This window comes from Ovis canadensis, chromosome 17 (assembly GCF_042477335.2).
Source record: "Ovis canadensis isolate MfBH-ARS-UI-01 breed Bighorn chromosome 17, ARS-UI_OviCan_v2, whole genome shotgun sequence".
NCBI classification, from domain to species: domain Eukaryota; kingdom Metazoa; phylum Chordata; class Mammalia; order Artiodactyla; family Bovidae; genus Ovis; species Ovis canadensis.
In genome coordinates, this window is record NC_091261.1 from 66,543,879 (window position 1) to 66,566,024 (window position 22,146).

At 46.8% G+C, this 22,146-nt stretch overlaps 1 protein-coding gene across 1 annotated transcript in view; it reads right to left on the reverse strand.

Moving 5' to 3' along the window:
• The window catches only part of SRRM4 (serine/arginine repetitive matrix 4), a 45,189-nt gene extending 26,694 nt beyond the window's left edge, over window positions 1-18,495 (reverse strand). The window contains exons 1-6 of the mRNA XM_069557942.1: window positions 17,975-18,495; window positions 16,388-16,474; window positions 10,584-10,655; window positions 7,407-7,433; window positions 5,041-5,091; window positions 1,823-1,921 (exon numbers count right to left, since the gene is read on the reverse strand). Coding sequence (XP_069414043.1) covers window positions 1,823-1,921; window positions 5,041-5,091; window positions 7,407-7,433; window positions 10,584-10,655; window positions 16,388-16,474; window positions 17,975-18,183 — 545 coding nt within the window. The 5' untranslated portion in view covers window positions 18,184-18,495. The remainder of the gene's footprint in view (window positions 1-1,822; window positions 1,922-5,040; window positions 5,092-7,406; window positions 7,434-10,583; window positions 10,656-16,387; window positions 16,475-17,974) is intronic.
• Between the last annotated feature and the right edge of the window lie 3,651 nt (window positions 18,496-22,146).

A 22,146-nucleotide genomic window follows, 5' to 3' on the forward strand; every position in this document is an offset into this window, starting at 1 on the left:
CAGCAGGAGGCGTGCTCGCAGAAGGAAGGCTGGGGTGAGGGCCTGTGATATGCGCCCCTTTCAGAAGAGGTGAGCCTTAGAAAGGGTAGAGTGCGGCCACTGAGAGTCTGCAAGCAGGATCTGCACCGTCCTCCCACCCAGGCTTGGGCTGAGTCACACAGACCTGGGTCCTGGCGCCAGCTCTGCCAGTCACCCCTCTGCCCACCAACACGCAGGCTTCTCATCTGTAAAGGTCAATCATGCAGTCGAGCTCAGTGTGTCAACGCCCTCCGGACAAAGGCCAACGGGGGCACCCTGTGCTCAAACAAGCATCTTGTTACTGCTCCCTGCAGTGATGGAGAACACGCACCATGGGCGAGTGGAGGACGTCTCTGTCGGGTGGGTGGTGGTCAGAGAGAATCTATTAGAAGCATGTGGTCAGGGACCCTGGGAAGCATGTAAAGAGCTGGGGCTTTGATCTGACTGGATGCTGTCAGGGAACAGAGGTAATTCTCTGATTGGGCGTCTTCACCAGTCTTACCTAGAAGGAGGGGAGACTAGACTGAGGTTAAGGCTACCACTGGTAAAGATAGAGGATGGAGAGATGCAGGGTCACTTTGGGGTCGTGGACAAAGTCCCTGTTTTGTTCAGGCTTGCACCTGCTTCCAAGAGGGTCTTGGTTTTGTCTGGATCACTCAGGATCACAGAGCAGCCTTGTGTGATGTGGGAACACCACAGCTACTGGGCCGAGTCCTCGATGTCAGGCGCTGCTTCCACACCTGCTCCACGCATATCTGGATTAGATCAGAATGTCTGGAGATGGGATCCAGGCGCTGGTATTTTTAGACTTCCAAAGCAATCATGGAGCAGCCGAGGCAGAGAAGCTCTGGTCTGGCTCATGGTGTGACGGGGATGATTAAGAGACAAAATCTATTTGCAATTGCAGCACAGTGCCTGGTTCGGAGTGGAATTTGGATTCCCATTTCTCTTCCTCCTCTTCCTTCCTGTAGACATTCTGACTTCGCCGGGAATGCGGCGGGACCAGGACAGCGAGATTTTTAAATCTTCCCAGGTGAGGTGACTGCGTGACTACATAGGTCAAGTGTGAGAAGGATTTAAGAAAGAATAAAAGAGCCTCTGACATCTGGAAATTGGCCTGGTACCATCAAGGGGCCCTTGACATTCCCAATGGTCTCAACAATTTCAAACACCAACATCCACGAAGGCCCACTCCCTCTTTCTCTTGTTCTTCTCATCCACAAGAGCCTCTTCCCCTGCTCAGGCCAGGGCAGCCAATGTGTCAGCATAAAGAGGGTCAACGTTAGGAGCAAGAGGCCTCGGGAGGGCCACAGAACCAGATACCTTGTGCTAGGTAGCCTTTCCTAGGTCGCTTAGCTTCTCTGTGCTTAGAGCAAGCCTGAGAGAGAGACAGCCAAGTGAACCAGATGCCCCAGTTCAGTCCTAGCTCTGTCACTTAGCAGCTAAGTGCCTGGCAAGTTCCTCTCTGTGCCTCAGTTTCCTCATCTCTAAAGTGGGGATGACAATGGTGCCTCCTTCCTAGGGGTGCAGAGGGGATCATGCAGCGGACCTTGAGGAGTGCTTAGCACCTGGCCATGTGTTAGCAAGTCCTGTGGCCGCTGTCCCTGTAAGTGGAGGCAGCAAGTCCTGTCTGCAGCCCCTCTGCAAGGAAGTGGTGACAGTTCAAGTGTGAGGCAGGGGCTGCCCCTCTGCTGGGAGAGCGGCTTCCCCAAAGTGACGGTGGAGGCAAAGCTGATGGTGGCGGTGTCTTAGCCGGGCTCTGGGCTGTGGTCGGGGTGAGGAGATGCCTCGGGGCGGGGGTTACCTGCTGTCGCAGCTTGAGGAGCGGGACTCTGAGCTCTGGGACCGTGAGGGGCAGTGGTGATGGCGGTGGCGGCGAGATTTTCGGGGCCGGCTTCGCGATCTTGAGGGGGTGGGGGTGAGAAGGAGGGAACCAGAGGAGAGAGAGAGAGGTTTTGATCTTGTGACACACACCATTCCCTTGCACTTGAGTAACTGTCCAAGGTCATGCACCCCCCACTCCCTGCATCACCCTCACTTCCCATCTTTGTAACTGGCCATCCTGAACACAAAGAAGCAGAAAGGGGGTCGTCGAGGGGAGACAGCCTGATCCCCAGGACTCTTCTGGAAGCAGAGTGTGTGCCACCTGCACACATCACCTCTCCCTTGCCTAAGGCAGGAGTCTCCATTTCAGGAGCCAGTCAAACACCGCAATGTGGGAATCAGTCGGGCACTCAAGAAATACCAACCAGAGGGCATGGGCAAGAAAGTGACTTTGCCTTCAGAAGAGTGCTGTGGTATCTGATCTTCTAACTTTTCAGGTAAATGTAGAAATGGAGATTTTTGTGTAATTTATTCCTATTTTAAATGCAAGCTCATTAAAAAAAAAAAAAGACACTGTCTAGGGCAAACAAAACACAACTGCAGAATCCCTTAGGCTTTTGGGCTGCCAATCTGTAACTCAGACCAGGAAAATTAAGCCTAGATTCTTAGCATGGAGTCAAAAGCCCACTTTCAGAGTGAGTTACAAATGTCATTATCAACAAGAATTACAGTTCATGTAGTTGCTACCACTACCACTTACTTCAGCTCTCTCTAAATAATAACAATGACTTAGAAGTAGCAATAGCAGTGGCAGTGGTCACTGGGGACATACAAGGACTGTCAATCATTTGGGCCAAGTCAGGAAGCCAAGGGGTGGTTAGAGATGATTCTATTAAACGGTAACTTGGTTATCCCAACAAAGGACTCAGGTATTCTTACTCAGGTATATCTTGTCATGTGATCCCTTCTCTGTTTAAAACCCTTGCACTGTCCTCATGTCAAGTCCAAACTCTGACCTTGAACCCCAAGCATCTTCAGGAACCAGTCCCTGCCTAGCTCTCCAGCCTCCTTGCATGGCATCTACAGTCCTGGTTTGCAAGGCTCAAGTGACACTGAGGTGCTATATTCTGGCTCACACATATCCCACATTGAATCATGTCCTGATGATGATGGTCATGGCAGGTAAACTGTAACACACACTGCCTGTCAGGCACTGGGTTCTGAGCATTTTCCTTAAATGGACTCATTTACTCCTCACAACAACCCACAAAGTGGATTCTCTTATTATTCCCATTTTAGGGATGCAGAAACTGAGGTACAGAGATTTAAACCACTTGCCTGGCCTGCAGCCTAGAATGGTTACCTCCATCCTTCTCACAGGAAACCTCCTCTTACCACCACGCCCTCTTTCCTGCACCTGGGGTCCCACTGTGCCCTGAGCTTTCATCTGCCACTGTGGTGCCAAGACCTGTCCCATGTCTCCTGTGTCCTGCTGCACTGTAAGCTCTTGAGACTGGGAGAAATGTCTGCCTAATCTCTGTCCTTGGGCCCCACATGGGGCCTGCCGCCTGTTAGGGCCTCTCTAAGGGATGCTGAACAAGCGGAAGTTACTCACTCCAGTGGTTCCCTGTTTAAATGCAGCCTTAACTAACCACAGGTTTTGGCAAGGACAACCACCTTTATCTCAAGGGTGCCTCGTGTTTCTTGCTTCTCCCTCTCCTGACTCTTGTCTTTCTGGCTTTCAGAACCTTCTTTTATGTCCTACTTGCGATTTCTGAGACTTGGTGCTGGGCAAGGTAGCCACTTTGCTGCCCTCAGGCAGGCAGTCCATACCTCAGTGATTTTTTCTTCTTTTTATGACTGTCCCAGGACTCCTGGGGTCTGGGCCCAGGCCCTGCTTAGTGACTGTCTAGACTGCAGCCCTTCAGACAAGTGATGCTCATGTCTCTGAGAACAGGTGCTCTGTCTATGCTTAGGATGAACATATGCTCGACACAGATGACCAGTGACTGCCTCTTGACTTGACTTGAACAAGCTTGATGATCAGGAAGTTCTTCCCTGAGCTAACTTACAGCTCTGCTGCTTCCTCATGGAGCGTTCCCCAGGCCCCCGTGATGGTGCCTGAAATGCCCTCTTTCGCACTGACCTTGGGTGAAGAGGCATTTGCTTGGCCAGCAAAGCTGAGCGCCCCGCTCTGTGCCTGCTTCCTCTTTTCCCTCCCCTGCAGCTCACTGACTGTCATCCCATTGCCTTTGATTCTCACTTTAGAAGCTTCTTGGTGGGAGATAAAATATTAGTTGATTGGAAAACACATGCACTAACATTTGCAAGGGTATAAAGTAGGTGGGTTGTAACCAAATTTACTTTTAATTTGACTGGGAACTGAACTCTACAGGCAGTGCTGGCTGATTTGAATTTCTACTACTGGCTATAAACCGAGGACCAGCTGGGGACCGAGGCTGGGGGTAGGCGCTCCCCCAGTATCTCCATGCTCTAAGCCCAGGGACCACAGCTGAAACTCACATGTATGTGCACACACATGATCAAGCCCCCTTACTCACTCATGCACGCACAGTACACTTGTGTACTGGTAAACCCCTCCCCCCCCCACAATCCCTAGGAGTAATGCACATAGATAAGTAAGCAGTGCACACACCAAGGGCATGGAACTAACACTCTGTAACAAACAGAGCACAGATATGCACGCTGTTTAAGTGCATGCTCACATAAGCAAGGGCACACGTGGTGCATTCTCGTGAACCCAGACATATATCACACACACATACACACTAGGCACCCACATTGCACACAAATGTTTGCACAATAGAAAAATATACAGATATTTACAAAGTGCACACTACATATATGTACCACATACAAATGTTACACAGTGCACACACAGGCACACAGAATTCACACACAGGGCCACAGACATGTACACCATTCACTTTCATGCACACAGAGACACACATGCACACACACACAACAAACACCACCTTGCACACCCATGCGTGCCAAACCCACAGCTGCAGGTCTACACACAGTTCTGCTGTTCCGTCTTCCCCTTCCTGTCCCTCCTCACCCACCAGCCCCATCTCCCGTTCCTTCTGTCTTTGGCAATTCTAACCCTCTGGCCATTCAGAGGTCAGTCCCCCACTTCCCCAGATTGCCAGTACATTGCAGGTGGAATGTACATACTGTTTTTTGTGCCTCTTCTCTTCCTTTCTTTTGCTTTTTGGGCTGGAGGAGCTGAATGAGAAATGGCCAATCAATTGAAAGATGCAAAATTCCAGTGAATGATAAAAATAAAGTAGTTAAAATGCTTAACACTTGGTGGTCACTAGATCCAGGCAGTTTGGGAGTGGACACGGATCGTTTCTAAAACCAGAGCAACCAGCCCACACATATAGACTGAGGACAGGGAATAAAGGACACCAAGATCAGTTTTGGTAGCTTCATGGTAACAGCAGTAGTAAAGGCAATCATATTTGCCATGTTTTGAGGCTTTATTATGCGGAAGCACTCACTAATACTTTTGTCAACAATCTCATTTCATTCTCCCTACAACCTATGACTTCCCTGGTGGCTCAGATGGTAAAGAATCTGCCTGAAATGCGAGAGACCCAGGTTTGATCCCTGGGTAGGGAAGATTCCCTGGAGAAGGAAATGGTAACCCACTCCAGAATTCTTGCCTGGAGAATTCCATGGACAGAGGAGTCTGGTGGGTTACAGTCCATGGGGTTGCAAGACTCGGACACGACTAAGCAACTAACATGTATAGACAACCTGTGGCATGTTTAATAAGTATTGCTTTTATAGAACGTGGAAACTAAGCCTCAGATTGGCTGAGAAACTTGACCAGGATCATACAGGTGAGCTGGCATGTGGCCCCAGATCAATGGTCCCTAGCGTCTACCCTCTTGACTACTGTTCTAGTCTTTTCTAAAAGAAAAGACTGGAAAATCCAGGGAGATATTCTAAAGCCTCCTAAAGTTTGGCAGATTCTGAAATGTTCTGCTCATGAATATTCAAGTATTTTTTTTTTTTTAAGTCAGAGTACTGGGGTGTGGGCAGAATGGACAATGATGACTCAGGGTCTCCGCATCATCAAATAGAGGCCCCAAAGGCAAACGCTATTTGATAATTCAAGTCAGACTGGCTTCAGAGGGTCACCAGGAACCCATCATTGGCCTAAGTCCCGGGAAGGGGAAATTTGATTTCATCCAACTGAAATCGCATCTTGACATGAGCTGTGGGATATATGTCTGTGTCTGGGACTCAGCCTGGGCAGTGGAGATCCCAGGTCCTCACTGAAAGACCAGGTTCACCTCCTGGCTCTGCTGCTGAGTTGCTGTGTGACATCGGGCAGGTTACCTGTCCTCTCAAAGACCCAGTTTCCTTGCCCTTGAAATGGGGTCATTGCTTAAGCTGTTGGGCTAAGTGAATAGATTACCTTGGTAATCAGTGTCTACTTGTTGACTGACTGAATGAAAGGATTTTGCACTCTGCCAGTGGCTGCAGCTGTGCTACTGTCATTTAGGAAGCCACTGCAGGCTGTCCTGATCCTCCATCAGGCAGACTTGGGTTGCAGTTTTGGCCCTGCCTCCTCTGACTGTGTGTCTGTGGACATGTCGGCCACATCTCCTGAGTCTTAGTTTCTTTATCTGTAAAATGGAAATAATAAAGATATCCTCTGCACAGGGTTGTGATGGGGACATATAGAGATTAAATACCCATGCAGTGGACAAGGCTTAGCATAGCATCTAATTTACAGTGAGTACCCCACAGGTTATAGCTTTATTTGTGCTCACCCTGTGTTTCCAATACTAGGCCTCTATCCCTTAGCTAGGATCTGGGAAGGCTTTGGTGGGGTGATGCTTCTCTACATTCCCAACCCAAGATTTCCTTTTTTCTTTTGGCCATGCTGCACATCTTAGTTCCCTGACTCTCAATGAGCTCACATTGAACTCAGGTATTGAACTCATACTGCCTGCATTGTGGGGGCTTCCCAGGTGGTGCAGTGGTAAAGAATCCACTTTCCAACGCAAGAGACGCAGGTTCGATCCCTGGGTCAGGAAGATCCACTGGAGGAGAAAATGGCAACTCACTCCAGTATTCCCGCCTGGGAAATCCTATGGACAGAGGAACCTGGTGGGCTACAGCCCATGGGGTCACAAAAGAGTCAGACACAGCTAAGCATACACACACACACTCCTGAATTAGAAAGTGGAGTCTTAACTGCCGGACCACCAAGGGAAGTTCCCAACCCAGATTTCAACCAGTGGTCAAACAGACCCTGGAAAGGGTGGTAAGACTTGCCAGGGAGAAGGGTCAGTAGGAACTGGCCTAGCAGCAACCATATGGCCTAGTGGAAATTGAAAGTTGGCTTGGAACTTTCAGGGAAACCCGATCATGGCCTTCATTTTGGAGGAAACTGAGGCCCAGGAAGATGAAGAGGGAGTGAACACAGAGGTGGAGGCTGAGAGCTGGACCCTAGATGCTACCTAAACTTGGTTAGGAAAGCAGAAAGCCGAGCAAGCAACCAGAGGCAACAAGATGCTTACCTGTGCCTTCTCTTCTTGGAGAATGACCTGATTGAGGGGGAAAAAAAGGAAGAGAGAGAGAGAGAGAGAAAGAGGATGGAAGGGAGAGAGACAGGGAGGGAGGGAAGATGAGGAAGGAGGAGAGAAGAAAGGAACAGAGGGTGTGGGGGAAGAAAATAAATGTGAGTCTGAGTTTCTTTTCCTGGGATGGTTGTATCAGCACATTTATAACTTTTTTTTTTTTTTTTTCTGGGCTGTTCTCTCACCAGGGATCAAACCCATGCCCCCTGCAGTGAAAGCATGATCATAACCCCTGCACTGCCGGGGGATTCCCTATCAGTGCACTTGTGGTCAGGCTACACGGGGACCAGGACATCTGGTGAGCTCTCCTCCTCTTTTCGATTTGAAGATCATATAAGAAACCTTGGCTTGCATTTTGAATTATCAGTGTTTCAATCCTCACCCAAATTTGTCAGTAAGCCCGTTCTGGAAAAGGCTGCATGAGGAGGCCAGGACAGAGAGTCCCTCTGCCTCTTCCCTTTCCCCAAGCCTCACTTTGGTTCTTTCTCTCTCTAGCTGTGGATTCACCATCATCAACATCTTCAAGGGACAACCGGTTTCCACATGTGGAACTCCTACTGGGGTCCTGGCTCTGTACTAAGCATCGCTCACACACAATCTCATCCAGTCTTCCCCCTAAACCTGTAAAGTACTACTGATAGCCCTTTGACAAAGACAGAGGAATTAAGTTGCCCAGGACCACACAGCTTCACTTGTGTAACTCCAACTCATTCTCGGATGTCACCTCCTGTAGCATTTTCCAGTCCCCTCAGGCTGGTTTGGTCCCCTCTCTGTTCCCACAAGCCCCGAGTGAGCTGCCGAGCTGAGCCTCACTGTGGCACAGACTTCTTCATAATATGACTACCACTGTCCCCACTAGGATGTGAGCGACTTGAGGGCAGGGACTGGGTTCTGGTCACTGCTTTGTTCCTGGGGCCCAGAATCTCCTCATTCATGATATATAATGGGTAGTCAATAAAGAGATGTGAATAAGAGATTTTTCTTTTAAACCCTGAAACCTTAGTTAACTGAAGGAGAAGAAAAAGTTCAATGCATCCTCTACCTTTAGCTTCCAGTTCCAAAAAGTTAGCCATCATTAACCAAACATTTCAAGAACTTGGCGAAAATGGACTAAGATTAGAGTGATGCTCAGTAGACGAGGGGTTGAGAAGAATCAGATCATATTTCCTGCTCCTAATTTCCCATTTTATGGTCTTCCTTCCCTCTAAACTTCCGACAACCCCTGGGCCAACTGTAGCCCCCCAAAGAAAGTCTGTTTCTAATCCTCTGGCTAAGTCGCTTTCCTATGAGAAGCCATTGAGTGAGACGCCACTTGGTTCCCAAGATCCATAGAGAAAAATGCTCCCTCTTCCCATCCCACCCCTAAACTGCGACAGATCACTCAGCACAGGAAGGTGACAAGCTGGCAGTCTGTGGTCACGGGCAGGCCCTCACCTCAACAAAGGACTCCACACTGGGAATTTCAAACCCCAGGTTAACAAGGGCTTCCCTGTGGCTCAGTTGGTGAAGAATCCGCCTGCAACGCGGTAGACCTGGGTTTGATCCCTGGGTTGGGAAGATCCCCTGGAGAAGGGAATGGCTACCCACTCCAGTACTCTGACCTGGAGAATTCCATGGACTGTATAGTCCATGGGGTTGCAAAGAGTCGGACATGACTGAGTGACTTTCACTTTCACACGTGTACTGAGCACAAACTCAGACAGCATCAGTGGGCGTGTTTGGACAGGTGGTGGACATAATTTGTGAGACCAAACTGAGGAGAGGCCATTCTGGCAACAAGGGCTGAAAGCTGACCACACCCCTGGGTTGGGAAAAGCCTCTTGGGGGTGAGATGTGGCGGGGCGGGGAACCCAAATGACCTCTTACCTTTTGTTCTGTTGTGATTGTTTAATTGCACAAGTAATCCACCACCGGTGTAGAAAAATTGGAAGATACAGATAAGCAAAAATAAAATATAAACCACTCTTTCCCTGCCATCCACAGCCAACCACAGCAAATAGCTTTCGAAGATAAACCCTCTGCCCTCCAGGGGTCAAACGAGCTTTGTAAATGTGTGTAGATGGGGGAGGCAGGTTAGGTGGGGACGGTGCGGCCCCCTGGCTCTGTCTAAATGCACAGCAAGTCCTCAGTTCCAGCGGATGGCTGCCTGTGGAAAGATCGGCCCAGTGAAGACAGCTTCTGGTTTTACAGAAGTGCTGGAAAATTTTTTGTATCGTAAAATGTTGGCTTGGCCCATGAACCACAGATTTGAGACCTCTCATGTACAGCGTTCCTGTCTTTTATTTTTCCACACAAACTTGTGTGTGTGTGTGTACATGCACGTGTGTATAGTGAGCACCTTTGGGAATGTGTGTGTGCACGCTCAGTCACTCAGTTGTATTCGGCTCTTTTGAGATCCCATGGGCTGTAGCCCACCAGGCTCCTCTGTTCATAGGATTTTCCAGGCAAGAATACTGGAGTGGGTTGCCAATTCCTTCTCCAGGGAATCTTCCTGACCCAGGAATCAAACCTGAGTCTTCTGTGGCTCCTGCATTGGCAGGTGGATTCTTTACCACTGAGCCACCTGGGAAGCCCTTTGGAATGTGTGTTTAGTCACTAATGCCTCTTAGTCCACAAGTAGATGTCTACAGGTATGCCCAAAACATGGGCAATCCTGAAGCAATGTTTCACATGATCCCATTCTCTAGGACACAGCTGGATCTATCAGAAAGGCCTCTCTGTGGGAATTTAGAATAACAAACAAGAGAGATTCAGTATCTTCTTGTGATCGGGCCTGCGACAGGAAGAGACGGGAACAGTGTACAGGGTCTGTGTGCCCCTGTGTGCACTATGGAGCTGGGCTTGGGTTGTGTTAGCTTCGGTTCCAGCTCTTCACTGAGACCTGGCTGGTCTCCTTAGAACAAGTTCCCCCCAGGCCTGAGTTAGTGTTAGTGGGTTTCTGGTCTTTGCAACACGAGTCCCAAGTTACACAAGTTACAAATACAAGCCCATACACAGATGAGTGTTTTTCATTAACAGAATGATAAGCTTCCAAGTGACCTTTCAGTGCCGCCCACTGTTGCCCCCATCCCAACCGCACCTGAGACATCCCTGTGTGCAGAAGAGGAAGGGCACTACCTGTGTCGCTTATGTTTCTTGGAACTCTTCTTCTTCTTCTTCTTGACAGGTGATGGGCTATAAGATGGGGACCTGCCGTGGAGAGAAGACATACTTGAGACGGAGGCTTTGAGGGCCAGGATCGGTCCTTTCTCCAGTTCCCAGACACAGCCTCAGCTCTTCCAGGAACACATATCAAGGATGATACTTTGTCTTAAATGTTACTGCGTGTTTTATATGTATTATATGTATTATTTCATTGAATCCTTCTACATACTTCTTAGGTAGGTACAATTGCTACCCTCCTTCTTCAGACAAAGTAAGTGAAATTCAGAGAGGTGAAGTGACTTCCCTAAAGACAGTTGCCTAAATACAGCGAAGAAGTGAGTGAGCTGAAATTCAAATCGAAGCTTCTCTGATCCCAGGGGCTTTGTTCTCAATCACTGCCCTCAATCACTGTTCTCAATCATCACCCCGTAGCTGCCCTCCTGGTCGGACCACAATATTTATTTTTGTCTGCTGCCCTTCCCCAAACTGTGTATGCTTTAAAGGCCTCTCCTCTGCCCCACCCTGTTGTCTCCCTGGTCAGACCAAACTTCTGCAGGATATCTTGCCAGGATGTTCTCAGCGTGGGTCCTTGCCACAAAGGGGTTACCCAGGAAACAGATGCCCTAGGCTGGGGTTCAGGTGACTTGACTCTCCCATTAACTCACAAGTCAGCAACCTAGATAGCATATTCAAAAGCAGAGACTTTACTTTGCCGAATAAGGTCCATCTAGTCAAGGCTATGGTTTTTCCAGTAGTCATGTATGGATGTGAGAGTTGGACTGTGAAGAAGGCTGAGCACCGAAGGATTGATGCTTTTGAACTGTGGTGTTGGAGAAGACTCTTGAGAGTCCCTTGGACTGCAAGGAGATCCAACCAGTCCATTCTGAAGGAGGTCAGCCCTGGGATTTCTTTGGAAGGAATGATGCTAAAGCTGAAACTCCAGTACTTTGGCCACCTCATGTGAAGAGTTGACTCATTGGAAAAGACTCTGATGCTGGGAGGGATTGGGGGCAGGAGAAGAAGGGGATGACAGAGGACGAGATGGCTGGATGGCATCACTGACTCGATGGACGCGAGTCTGAGTGAACTCCAGGAGTTGATGATGGACAGGGAGGCCTGGCGTGCTGCAATTCATGGGGTCGCAAAGAGTCAGACACAACTGAGCGACTGAACTGAACTGAACTGAACACCTCAGGCATGTCACTGCTTGCTCTAAGTTTCCTATTCTCCCACTGATGAAATATCAAGGTTGAAACGTATCTGGAGTTGCAAACTCAATGCCAAGAGAGACCTGCCTCTCAGACAGCTTAAATGGATGCAGCGGGTTGGGGGGTAGATGGTAGGGAGTGGTGGGGCCTGTGGTAAGTCAGGGAGCACCTGACCTAGGAGGATGGCTTCTTTTCAGATTAGCTGAAGGTCTCAGGTAGGAATGCAGGCCTGGGCTTCCAGAGCACTTGCCTTTTCAATAGTAGCTGTCAGAGAACATATTTTCATATGAAATCTCATGGTTTTAAAACAATGGCCATCAATTAAAAAGACAAAAAACAATTTGCAGGTCAAATAAAACGCGTCTGCAGGTGGAGATGCAGGGTTGAATGACAATCTGACGTAGGGAATCAGAGCACCTGTCCCCCAAAACACTGAATGAATGAAGGAATGAATGAATGAAGCCTAATCCCTGTGGCTTCCTTCTTTTTTTTTGGCTTCCTTCTTTGACATGTTCTCCTGCCCATCCCTAAAATCAGGAAGCTCAGGCCACTTACCCCAAGTCTACCCCTCACCATAGAATGGCTGGAACTCAGGTCTTCATTCACATTACCCTCTGGGTCCTCTTCAGGCCTCACCATTTAGAACTAGGCTAAAGTAGGGGTGAAGGAAACAGAGCCCCTGAAAACATGGAGTTGGGGCCCAAGGCATCCCGAGTCTGCTCTCTGCTGCCCCCTGGAGGCTTCTTCAAATACTGCCTCCGAGATTTTTTAGCAAACACCCTCTTCCAACAACACAAGAGAAGACTCTACACATGGACATCACCAGACGGTCAACACCGAAATCAGATTGATTATATTCTTTGCAGCCAAAGATGGAGAAGCTCTATACAGTCAACAAAAACAAGACCAGGAGCTGACGGTGGATCAGATCATGAACTCCTTATTACCAAATTCAGACTCAAATTGAAGAAAGTAGGGAAAACCACTAGACCATTCAGGTATGACCTAAATCAAATCCCTTATGATTATACAGTGGAAGTGAGAAATAGATTTAAGGGCCTAGATCTGATAGATAGAGTGCCTGATGAACTATGGAATGAGGTTCGTGACATTGTACAGGAGAACAGGGATCAAGACCATCCCCATGGAAAAGAAATGCAAAAAAGCAAAATGGCTGTCTGGGGAGGCCTTACAAATAGCTGTGAAAAGAAGAGAGGTGAAAAGCAAAGGAGAAAAGGAAAGATGTAAGCATCTGAATGCAGAGTTCTAGAGAATAGCAAGAAGAGATAAGAAAGCCTTCTTCAGCGATCATTGCGAAGAAATAGAGGAAAAGAACAGAATGAGAAAGACTAGAGATCTCTTCAAGAAAATTAGAGATACCATGGGAACATTTCATGCAAAGATGGGCTCGATAAAGGACAGAAATGGTCTGAACCTAACAGAAGCAGAAGATATTAAGAAGAGGTGGCAAGAACACACAGAAGAACTGTACAAAAAAGATCTTTATGACCCAGATAATCATGATGGTGTGATCACTCATCTAGAGCCAGACATCCTGGGATGTGAAGTCAAGTGGGCCTTGGAAAGCATTGCTACGAACAAAGCTAGTGGAGGCGATGGAATTCCAGTTGAGCTGTTTCAAATCCTGAAAGATGATGCTGTGAAAATACTGCACTCAATATGCCAGCAAATTTGGAAAACTCAGCAATGGCCACAGGACTGGAAAAGGTCAGTTTTCATTCCAATTCCAAAGAAAGGCAATGCCAAAGAATGCTCAAACTACCGCAAAATTGCACTCATCTCACACGCTAGTAAAGTAATGCTCAAAATTCTCCAAGCCAGGCTTCAGCAATACGTGAACCGTATTGCTGTTCAAGCTGGATTTAGAAAAGGCAGAGGAACCAGAGATCAAATTGCCAGCATCCACTGGATCATCAAAAAAGCAAGAGAGTTCGAGAAAAACATCTATTTCTGCTTTATTGACTATGCCAAAGCCTTTGACTGAGTGGATCACAATAAACTGTGGACAATTCTGAAAGAGATGGGAATAACAGACCACCCGACCTGCCTCTTGAGAAACCTGTATGCAGGTCAGGAAGCAGCAGTTAGAACTAGACATGTAACAACAGACTGGTTCCAAATAGGAAAAGGAGTACATCAAGGCTGCTTATTAAACTTCTATGCAGAGTACATTATGAGAAATGCTGGGCTGGAAGAAACACAAGCTGGTATCAAGATTGCCGGGAGAAATATCGATAACCTCAGATATGCAGATGACACCACCCTTATGGCAGAAAGTGAAGAGGAACTCAAAAGCCTCTTAATGAAAGTGAAAGTGGAGAGTGAAAAGGTTGGCCTAAAGCTCAACATTCAGAAAACGAAGATCATGGCATCTGGTCCCATCACTTCATGGGAAATAGATGGGGAGACAGTGGAAACAGTGTCATACTTTATTTCTAGGGGCTCCAAAATCACTGCAGATGGTGATTGCAGCCATGAAATTAAAAGACGCTTGCTCTTTGGAAGGAAAGTCATGACCAACCTAGATAGCATATTGAAAAGCAGAGACATTACTTTGAGAACAAAGGTTCGTCTAGTCAAGGCTATGGTTTTTCCAGTAGTCATGTATGGATGTGAGAGTTGGACTGTGAAGAAAGCTGAGCGCCGAAGAATTGATGCTTTTGAACTGTGGTATTGGAGAAGACTCTTGAGAGTCCCTTGGACTGCAAGGAGATCCAACTAGTCCATTCTGAAGGAGATCTGTCCTGGGATTTTTTTGGAGGGAATGATGCTAAAGCTGAAACTCCAGTACTTTGGCCACCTCATTCGAAGAGTTGACTCATTGGAAAAGACTCTGATGCTGGAGGGATTGGGGGCAGGAGGAGAAGGGGACGACAGAGGATGAGATGGCTGGATGGCATCACTGATTCGATGGACGTGAGTCTGAGTGAACTCTGGGAGTTGGTGATCGACAGGGAGGCCTGGCGTGCTGCGATTCATGGGGTCACAAAGAGTCGGACATGACTGAGCAACTGAACTGAACTGAACTGAGGGTTTTGAACTTTCCCCTCTAAGGAACCTCTTGATGAAAGTGAAAGATGAGAGTAGAAAAACTGGCTTAAAACTAAACACTCAGAAAGCTAAGATCATGCAGCTGATCCCATTACTTCATGGCAAATAGATGGGGAAACAAAGGAAACAGTGACAGACTTTATTTTCTTGGGCTCCAAAATCACTGCAGATGGTGACTGTAGCCATAAAATTAAAAGAGGCTTGCTCCTTGGAAGGAAAGCTGTGACCAACCTAGACAACATATTAAAAAGCAGAGACATTACTTTGCCGACAAAGGTCCATCTAGTCAAAACTGTGGTTTTCACAATAGTCATGTATGGATGTGAGAGCTGGACCATAAAGAAAGCTGAGCGCCGAAGAATTGATGCTTTTGAACTGTGGTGTTGGAGAAGACTCTTGAGAGTCCCATGGGTTGCAAGATCAAACCAGTCAATCCTAAAGGAAATCAGTCCTGAATATTCATTGAAAGAACTAATGCTCAAACTGAAACTCCAATACTTTGGCCACCTGATGTGAAGAACTGACTCATTGGAAAAGACCCCAATGCTGGGAAAGATTAAAGGCAGGAGGAGAAGGGGATGATAGAGGATGAGATGGTTGGATGGCATTAGCGACTCGATGAACATGAGTTTGAGCAAGCTCTGGGAGTTGATGATGGACAGGGAGGCCTGGCGTGCTGCAGTCCATGGGGTTGCAAAGAGTTGGACATGACTGAGCGACTGAACTGAGGCCATGTAAGAACCATCTTTCTGACCACCCTTTGGGGTCTGGAACACTGAACCTGCTTTTAGTGTAGGGATTCACAGCCTAGAAGAAAGCCTGAAAACAATTTTAAATGCACAAAAACTAAAAGGGTTGTGTATAGAAAAAAATCCATATGGTACAAAAGAGTCAATAGCTGGAAAAATATATAAAGTCCATTATCTTTGGCATTTTTGTAGTGGTAGAAGCAGCTGAGGAGCCTAGAATCAAGCGTCTGTAAGTTCTGTCACCTCCTCTCTGAGCCTTTATTTTCTCATCTCTAAAGTGGGGATAATAACTATGAGAGAAAGGAGTCATGATGACTGGAGTCAACACTGTGTATTTGAAAGTTGCTAAAAGATTAGACCTTAAGATTTCTCATCACAAGAAAAACAACTATAACTATATGAGATCAAAGCGCCTGGCATGGCACTGACATAAAGTGAGTTCTCCAAAAATACATAAAGAAGTAAATACTAATGGTCACGGTCATGCTTCACATTAACTATCATTTACTGTGTGCCAGACGCTGTGGCAGCTGCTTCCATGTCAACTTTCTTGTCTAATACTCACAAAACCCCAAGAGGTAGGTATTTCTACCATGTTTCAGAAATGGAAACAGGCTCAGAGAAGTGAAGTGACTTGCCCAAGGTCACACAGCAAGTTGAGAGGCAAAGAGGGGATCTGAACCCCAGAGGAGTCACTGCCTAGCTCAGGAACCCTTCTGTCCCTTCCCCCATCTTCAGGAGCCCTCACCTCCTCCTCTTCTTCCGCGTAGCTTTCTTCTTCTTTTTCTTCCCCCTGGAGGAAGGTAGCGGCGTCAAGTCTTTGCTGCGGGAGGCACTGAGGAGAACACAGAACAAGGCGTTAGAGGACCCAGGGTTCCCCGAGCCGCCAACTGGTGCTGTTGTAGCTGAGAGATGATCCAGTTCCTGGGAGGGTGAAGGACCCTCAGTGAATACCTAATCACCACCTCATGGCTGATTTGGTTGCACTTCAGGTTAAATGCCTCAAATAAGGAGCCAACGCTGACCTAACAAGACAGATGCTCTACGTTACCCAAACACCAATTGATTATTTAAAACAGAGTTATAGAGGTTAACTGCTCCTTAATAGATTTATTATTGAATTTGCAAATGGCTCACCTTGGTAAATAAATCAGTTTTTAAATAATTAATCGGCAGTTCAGCATCCTCCCTCCCCAATACATTGTGTCTGTAGTTCCTGCTGGAAATTAAATGGGAGGCAAAAGGCAGGTTAAGTAGCAGCTGATTATTAAAAGTATATTTGCCAAGGTCTAATGTAACGAGATACATATCTCATATCGCTTCACAGAACCTCAAAAACCTCCACTCCTCAGGAATAATTATTTCCTGTTCAATTAAATTCAAATGCTCAGGCTGCAGTTAAATGAAGTCAAGTTATCTCCTTTTATAATTGGGGCAGGCTCCAGGGATTTTTTTTTAAAGCAGTATCCATCCCACGGCAAAAAGATACGGTTCTGGATGAAAAACTGCTTGAGAATTGAAACAGGCCAACCCTGCTGAACCTCACTGGGAAAAGAGAATATTAATAAGAATATTATTGTCATTATTAGTAATAACACAGCTACTGTATATCCACTTACTATGCACCAAATGTTTTATATACTTTGATACTAACAAAAGCACTTTGAGGGTGTTATGATTTTTACTGTCTCATTCTACAGGCAAAGAAAATCAGGCTCAGAAAGCTGAACTGCCTTGCTCAAGGCTGCGCAGTTAGGAAGTGTCTGAGGGGGATATGAATCGAGGCCTGTGTGATTACTGTCCTGAGAGCTTTCCCACAAAACCAGCTGCTTTCTCAAACTTGTTTGTGTGGCTGATCTTTTGGAAGTTACTTAACTCTTTATAAAACATCAAAAAATGCTGCCATAATTAATTCCATTTAAAAATCTGGTATTTACAGTTAGTAGAAAAAAAACGATATAAGTAATTAGAATACATGTTAACGTCTCTGCATTGCCAGTCAACAAAAATCATATAGCTATATCTTCAAGAGACTCACTCTTAGCAGATTAAAAATAAAAATCACAGGGGGTAAATATTTAACTACTTAGACACCTGTTCACTAGCCTCGGGAGTCTACGAATCCTCTGAAATGGTACACAGAATTAGGAGGGTGTTCTTAGTACTCATAGCTTCCAACTAATTCTCAAATGGGTTTTGATTTGATTTAAGGATCTCAAAGAGGAACTTGCAAGAGACAGAGGGGAAGAGCGGTCGGAGAAATAAACTTCGTTTTTTCAGCCTCAACTTGAACTTCCGTGTTAGATCAGAGAGGGGGATGGGGGCAGAGTCTCACCTGCGTGCTCTGGCAGGACTGGGCTCCCGGCAGGCTTTGCCTCTGTCCCAGCTGTTGGTGCCCAAGACCTTGGAGGCCAAATGCTGGCTCAGCTTTTCCGAGGGTCCATCCTGAGCTGAGACCATGGGGCTGCTCTGGGGTTCTGTCCTATAGAGGAAGAAAGAAGGAGGCAAAAGCATTAGGATATGACAGAGATTCTTAATGTTCATCAAGCATGCACAGATGTCTGACTTCCCTTGGAGTTAAGCTGGGGTCATAAATATCATCAGGGGTCAGTGGTCTCCGCGTGGGGGTGAGGCAGTCAGATCTGTGGGCCATCTTCAGCTCTCTCTTTCTCTGTCACAGAGACTTTCGAGGCCACACCTTCCAAACAGTGAAGCTACTGGATGGGAAGAGAGATGCCTGGATCACATCAGACTTTGCATGACAGAAATAAGCCTTAGTTAGGTTAAGCTACTGAGGTTTAGGGGCTTTAGGCTATCCTGACTTAATCACAGGGAGGGGTTGGGAATCAGCATTTCACTTCCTTCCTCAACGTTTTCGGAGGCCAAAAGCAAGACAAAAGTGGAAGTGAAAGTGAAGTCGCTCAGTCGTGTTCGACTCTTTGCGACCCAATGGACTGTAGCCTACCAGGCTTCTCTGTCCATGGGATTTTCCAGGCACGAATACTGGAGTGGGTTACCATTTCCTTCTCCAGGGGATCTTCCCAACCCAGGGATCGAACCTGGGTCTCCCATATTGGAGGCAGGCGCTTTAACCTCTGAGCCACCAAGGAAGCCCCCCCCCCCCAAATAAGAATTGAACCCAGGTCTCCTGCATTGCAGGCAGACTCTTTACTGACTGAGCTACGATTAGTTCAAACTCTCTTTTGCCATTTCTATCCCATTTTTCTATCTTATCTGTGTGTGGCACAGAGATACCTTAATTCAAACACTATCTTCACCATTTAGTAACTATAGAACCTTGGATTAGTCGCTCAACCTCTCTGAGCTGCAATTTACTCAGCTATAAAATAGAGGATAATATCAGTCCATATATCATTGAGTTGTAGTGAAGATAAAATAAGATAATATAAGCAAACGGGAAAGGCCTAAAATATGTCATTTCCATTTTCCTTTACTTCTCTGTGAACCAAGCCTCCTATCTGGTGTCCTTAGCAGGTGTGAGCTCACCCATTTGGGATAGCAGTTCCAATGAAGGCCTGAAGTTCTCCCCTCTGCCTCTGAGATGAGGTCCAAACTGCACAGAAAGATGACCTGTGTCCCACCTCCTTCTCTGAGTCCCAGAGAAGGAAAAGCAATTGCCTAGTTACTTAGTCTCTGAAGGGGCTGTCACTCAAATCTCCTGGCTCCTAACCAGGAAGAGGCAGGAATCTGAGAGCCACAGGTGGATCTAGCAACATCCAGCCAGCACGCTTGCTGCACTCCCCGCCTGCCTGCCTGCCTGCAGATCCCAGGTCAAGCACTGATCGAAGGCACTAGCATCTCTCCTGCACCGAGCTTCTGCAGCCACCGCATCAAGATTGGCTTTATGACTCAGGATAAATGCATCTGATAAGCCCCCCTGCTCCTTGGGGCTGCCAGGAGCGCAGGCCGAGCCTGGTCAATATTGAAGGGAGGGCAGCAAAACACATCCATCTCCGTCAGCCGCTTATCAGTGTATCTTTAGAAGCAGAGCTAGGGGATGCTTCAAGCCCAGGAAAGATGGAGATTCTAGTGGGGTCTACCCAGCCCTCTCACTGTCAATTCCATGCTTCCAGAACTCCACTTTTCCCCCATGATGAGGGTTCCATTTCTATGTCTTTGTTCCCTCTGCTCTATCCGTGTGGAATGCTGTTTTGGCTCTTTTCAGACAATTCAAAGCTTGCAATTTCTGCCCAGCCTCCAGCAAGTTTTGCCTCTTGCCATTCTTGTCCTAGCTGAGGCTAACCTAAAATTCATCAGCTCTGATTCCCTGGGTGCCTGCAGTGTCTCCGGGCCAGTTTTAAGTGTGGGGATGTAGTGAACAAGACACAGGTGTTCCCAGAGATCATGGAGTTTGGATTATACATGGAAAAGCAGGTAATAAATGCACAAGCAAGTAATAATATGGCTTATTCATCAGTAATAAATTATATAGAGAATAAATCAGTGTATAGGGCCTAGAAAAGTGAGAGGGGTGACTGTTATTTCATATTGGGTAATCATGGAGGGAACTTCCCTGGTGGCTCATTGGTAAAGAGTCTGCTTGCCAAAGCAGGAGATGGGGGTTCAATCCCTGGTTTGGGAAGATCCCCTGGCATAGGAAATGGCAACCTGTTCCAGTATTCTTGCCTGGGAAATCCCATGGACAGAGGAACCTGGCAGGCTACAGTACAACGTGTCACAGAAGATTCAGACATGACTTAACAACTTAACAACAACAACAGCAAAATAATCATGGAGAGCCTTTCTTAGGAAGTAACAGGGTGGAGACTTGAAGGATCAGGGACTAACCTTGTAGTTTGTGTTGGCTTTAAAATGCGTTTACAAATTTTCGACATTCATACCATCAATTAGGGAGCCTAATTTCCCTCCCCTAGGATACTGGATGGGCTCGTGACTCAAGTTGAATGAACCGAATGAAGTAAAAGTGATGTGTGACTTTCAAGACTAAGTCATGAAGGTAACTTCTGCTTCTTCCTCTTGGATTGATCACTTTGAGGGAAGTTGGCCGCCATGTAGTGAGGACACTCAAGCAGCCCTTTGGAGACATCCATGTGACAAAGAACCGAGACTTCCTGCCAACAGCCAGCACAACCAGCCGTGTGAGTGAACCACCTTGGAAGTGAGTCCTCCAGCCCCGGCAAGCTATCAGATGAGACAGCAGCCGTGGCTAATGTCTGAGAGGTAGTGACCCAGTCACCCAGCCAAACTTCTAACTCAAGGAAACTGCAAAACTTCACACTGTTAATTGTTGTTCTAAGCCACAAACATTTGGGGTAGTTTGTCGCTCAGCAATATGTAACTTCTACACACATATCTGCAAGCAGTATGTTCCAGGCAGAAGGAATATCAAGTTCAAAGACACTTGGCATACTCAAGAAACAGCAAGCAGGGGTAAGAATGATAAGAGGAGAGATCAGAGATGAGGTCTTTACAGGTCATGGGAAAAACTTTGGGTTCCCTGTGGCTGAGATGGGTGATGCTCAGAAGGTTCACTCCCTGAGCTCAGGACACTCAAAGGAAGGGAGGGAAGGACAGAGACAGGGAGACCATGGCAATAGAGCAGGCCCAGAGCAGGGTGGCAGCAGCGGAGGTGATGAGATGTGATTAGATTCTGCTATAGTTTGAAAGCAGAACTAGCATCCTCGGCTGCTGGTTAAATGTGGGATAAACAATTAGCAACATTTGTTCAAGGAATAAATGAAAGGGCAAAGGCATTGACTAAAGAGAACATTCATTGGTTTCAAAAAATTATAAAGAGCTTTTTGAGATGCCTTGAGCTAATCCCTTCATGGTAACAGTTGGTGGAAATAACGCAGCCAATATCTCTGTCTACTCAGATGGCTCAATCAATGCCTTTTCTATTATTCCTCATATTTCCCTTAGAAAAATGATCAGTGTGCTTATCAATGGATGTGTATTGCTGAAGAGAGTCTTGAGTTGGACACACATACAAGAATGCAATTTGGGGCTTTCTGGAGCATTACAGGAAACCAAGACACAAATATGTGCCTGAGGCAACCTTGTCCTAGGCAGAAACTGAGAGTTGATGCGATGAGTTTGGCAGTGAATGACAAATAGTGCTGGCATTGGGCAGAAGGTATCAGTGACTTGTGCTAATAGAGGCATGGGTTATCTCCAGTGTGGGGAAAGTTGGGGGATGCTATTGCCAGGCACTGGGGGATGAGGCTAAGGGCAGGGACAATGCCTCATCCATTGCTGCCAGCAGCTTTGTTCAGAATTAGGGATGGGGAATCCCTGACAATGGTTTGATGAGTAGAGGTATAATGGAGTTGCTATAGTTTATAACTTGACACTCCCTGACATGGTAGCATTTTTTTTTCCCAGTAGCATTGGTCTCCCATTCCTGGTGTTGGGTACTTCACACGGGATTACAAAACAAAGAATAGAATTAATTCTATCAGGTTGACAGGGAGTGGTGAGGAAAACAAGAAAGGATTCCTTCCTCATATAAAATTAAAGATTTTT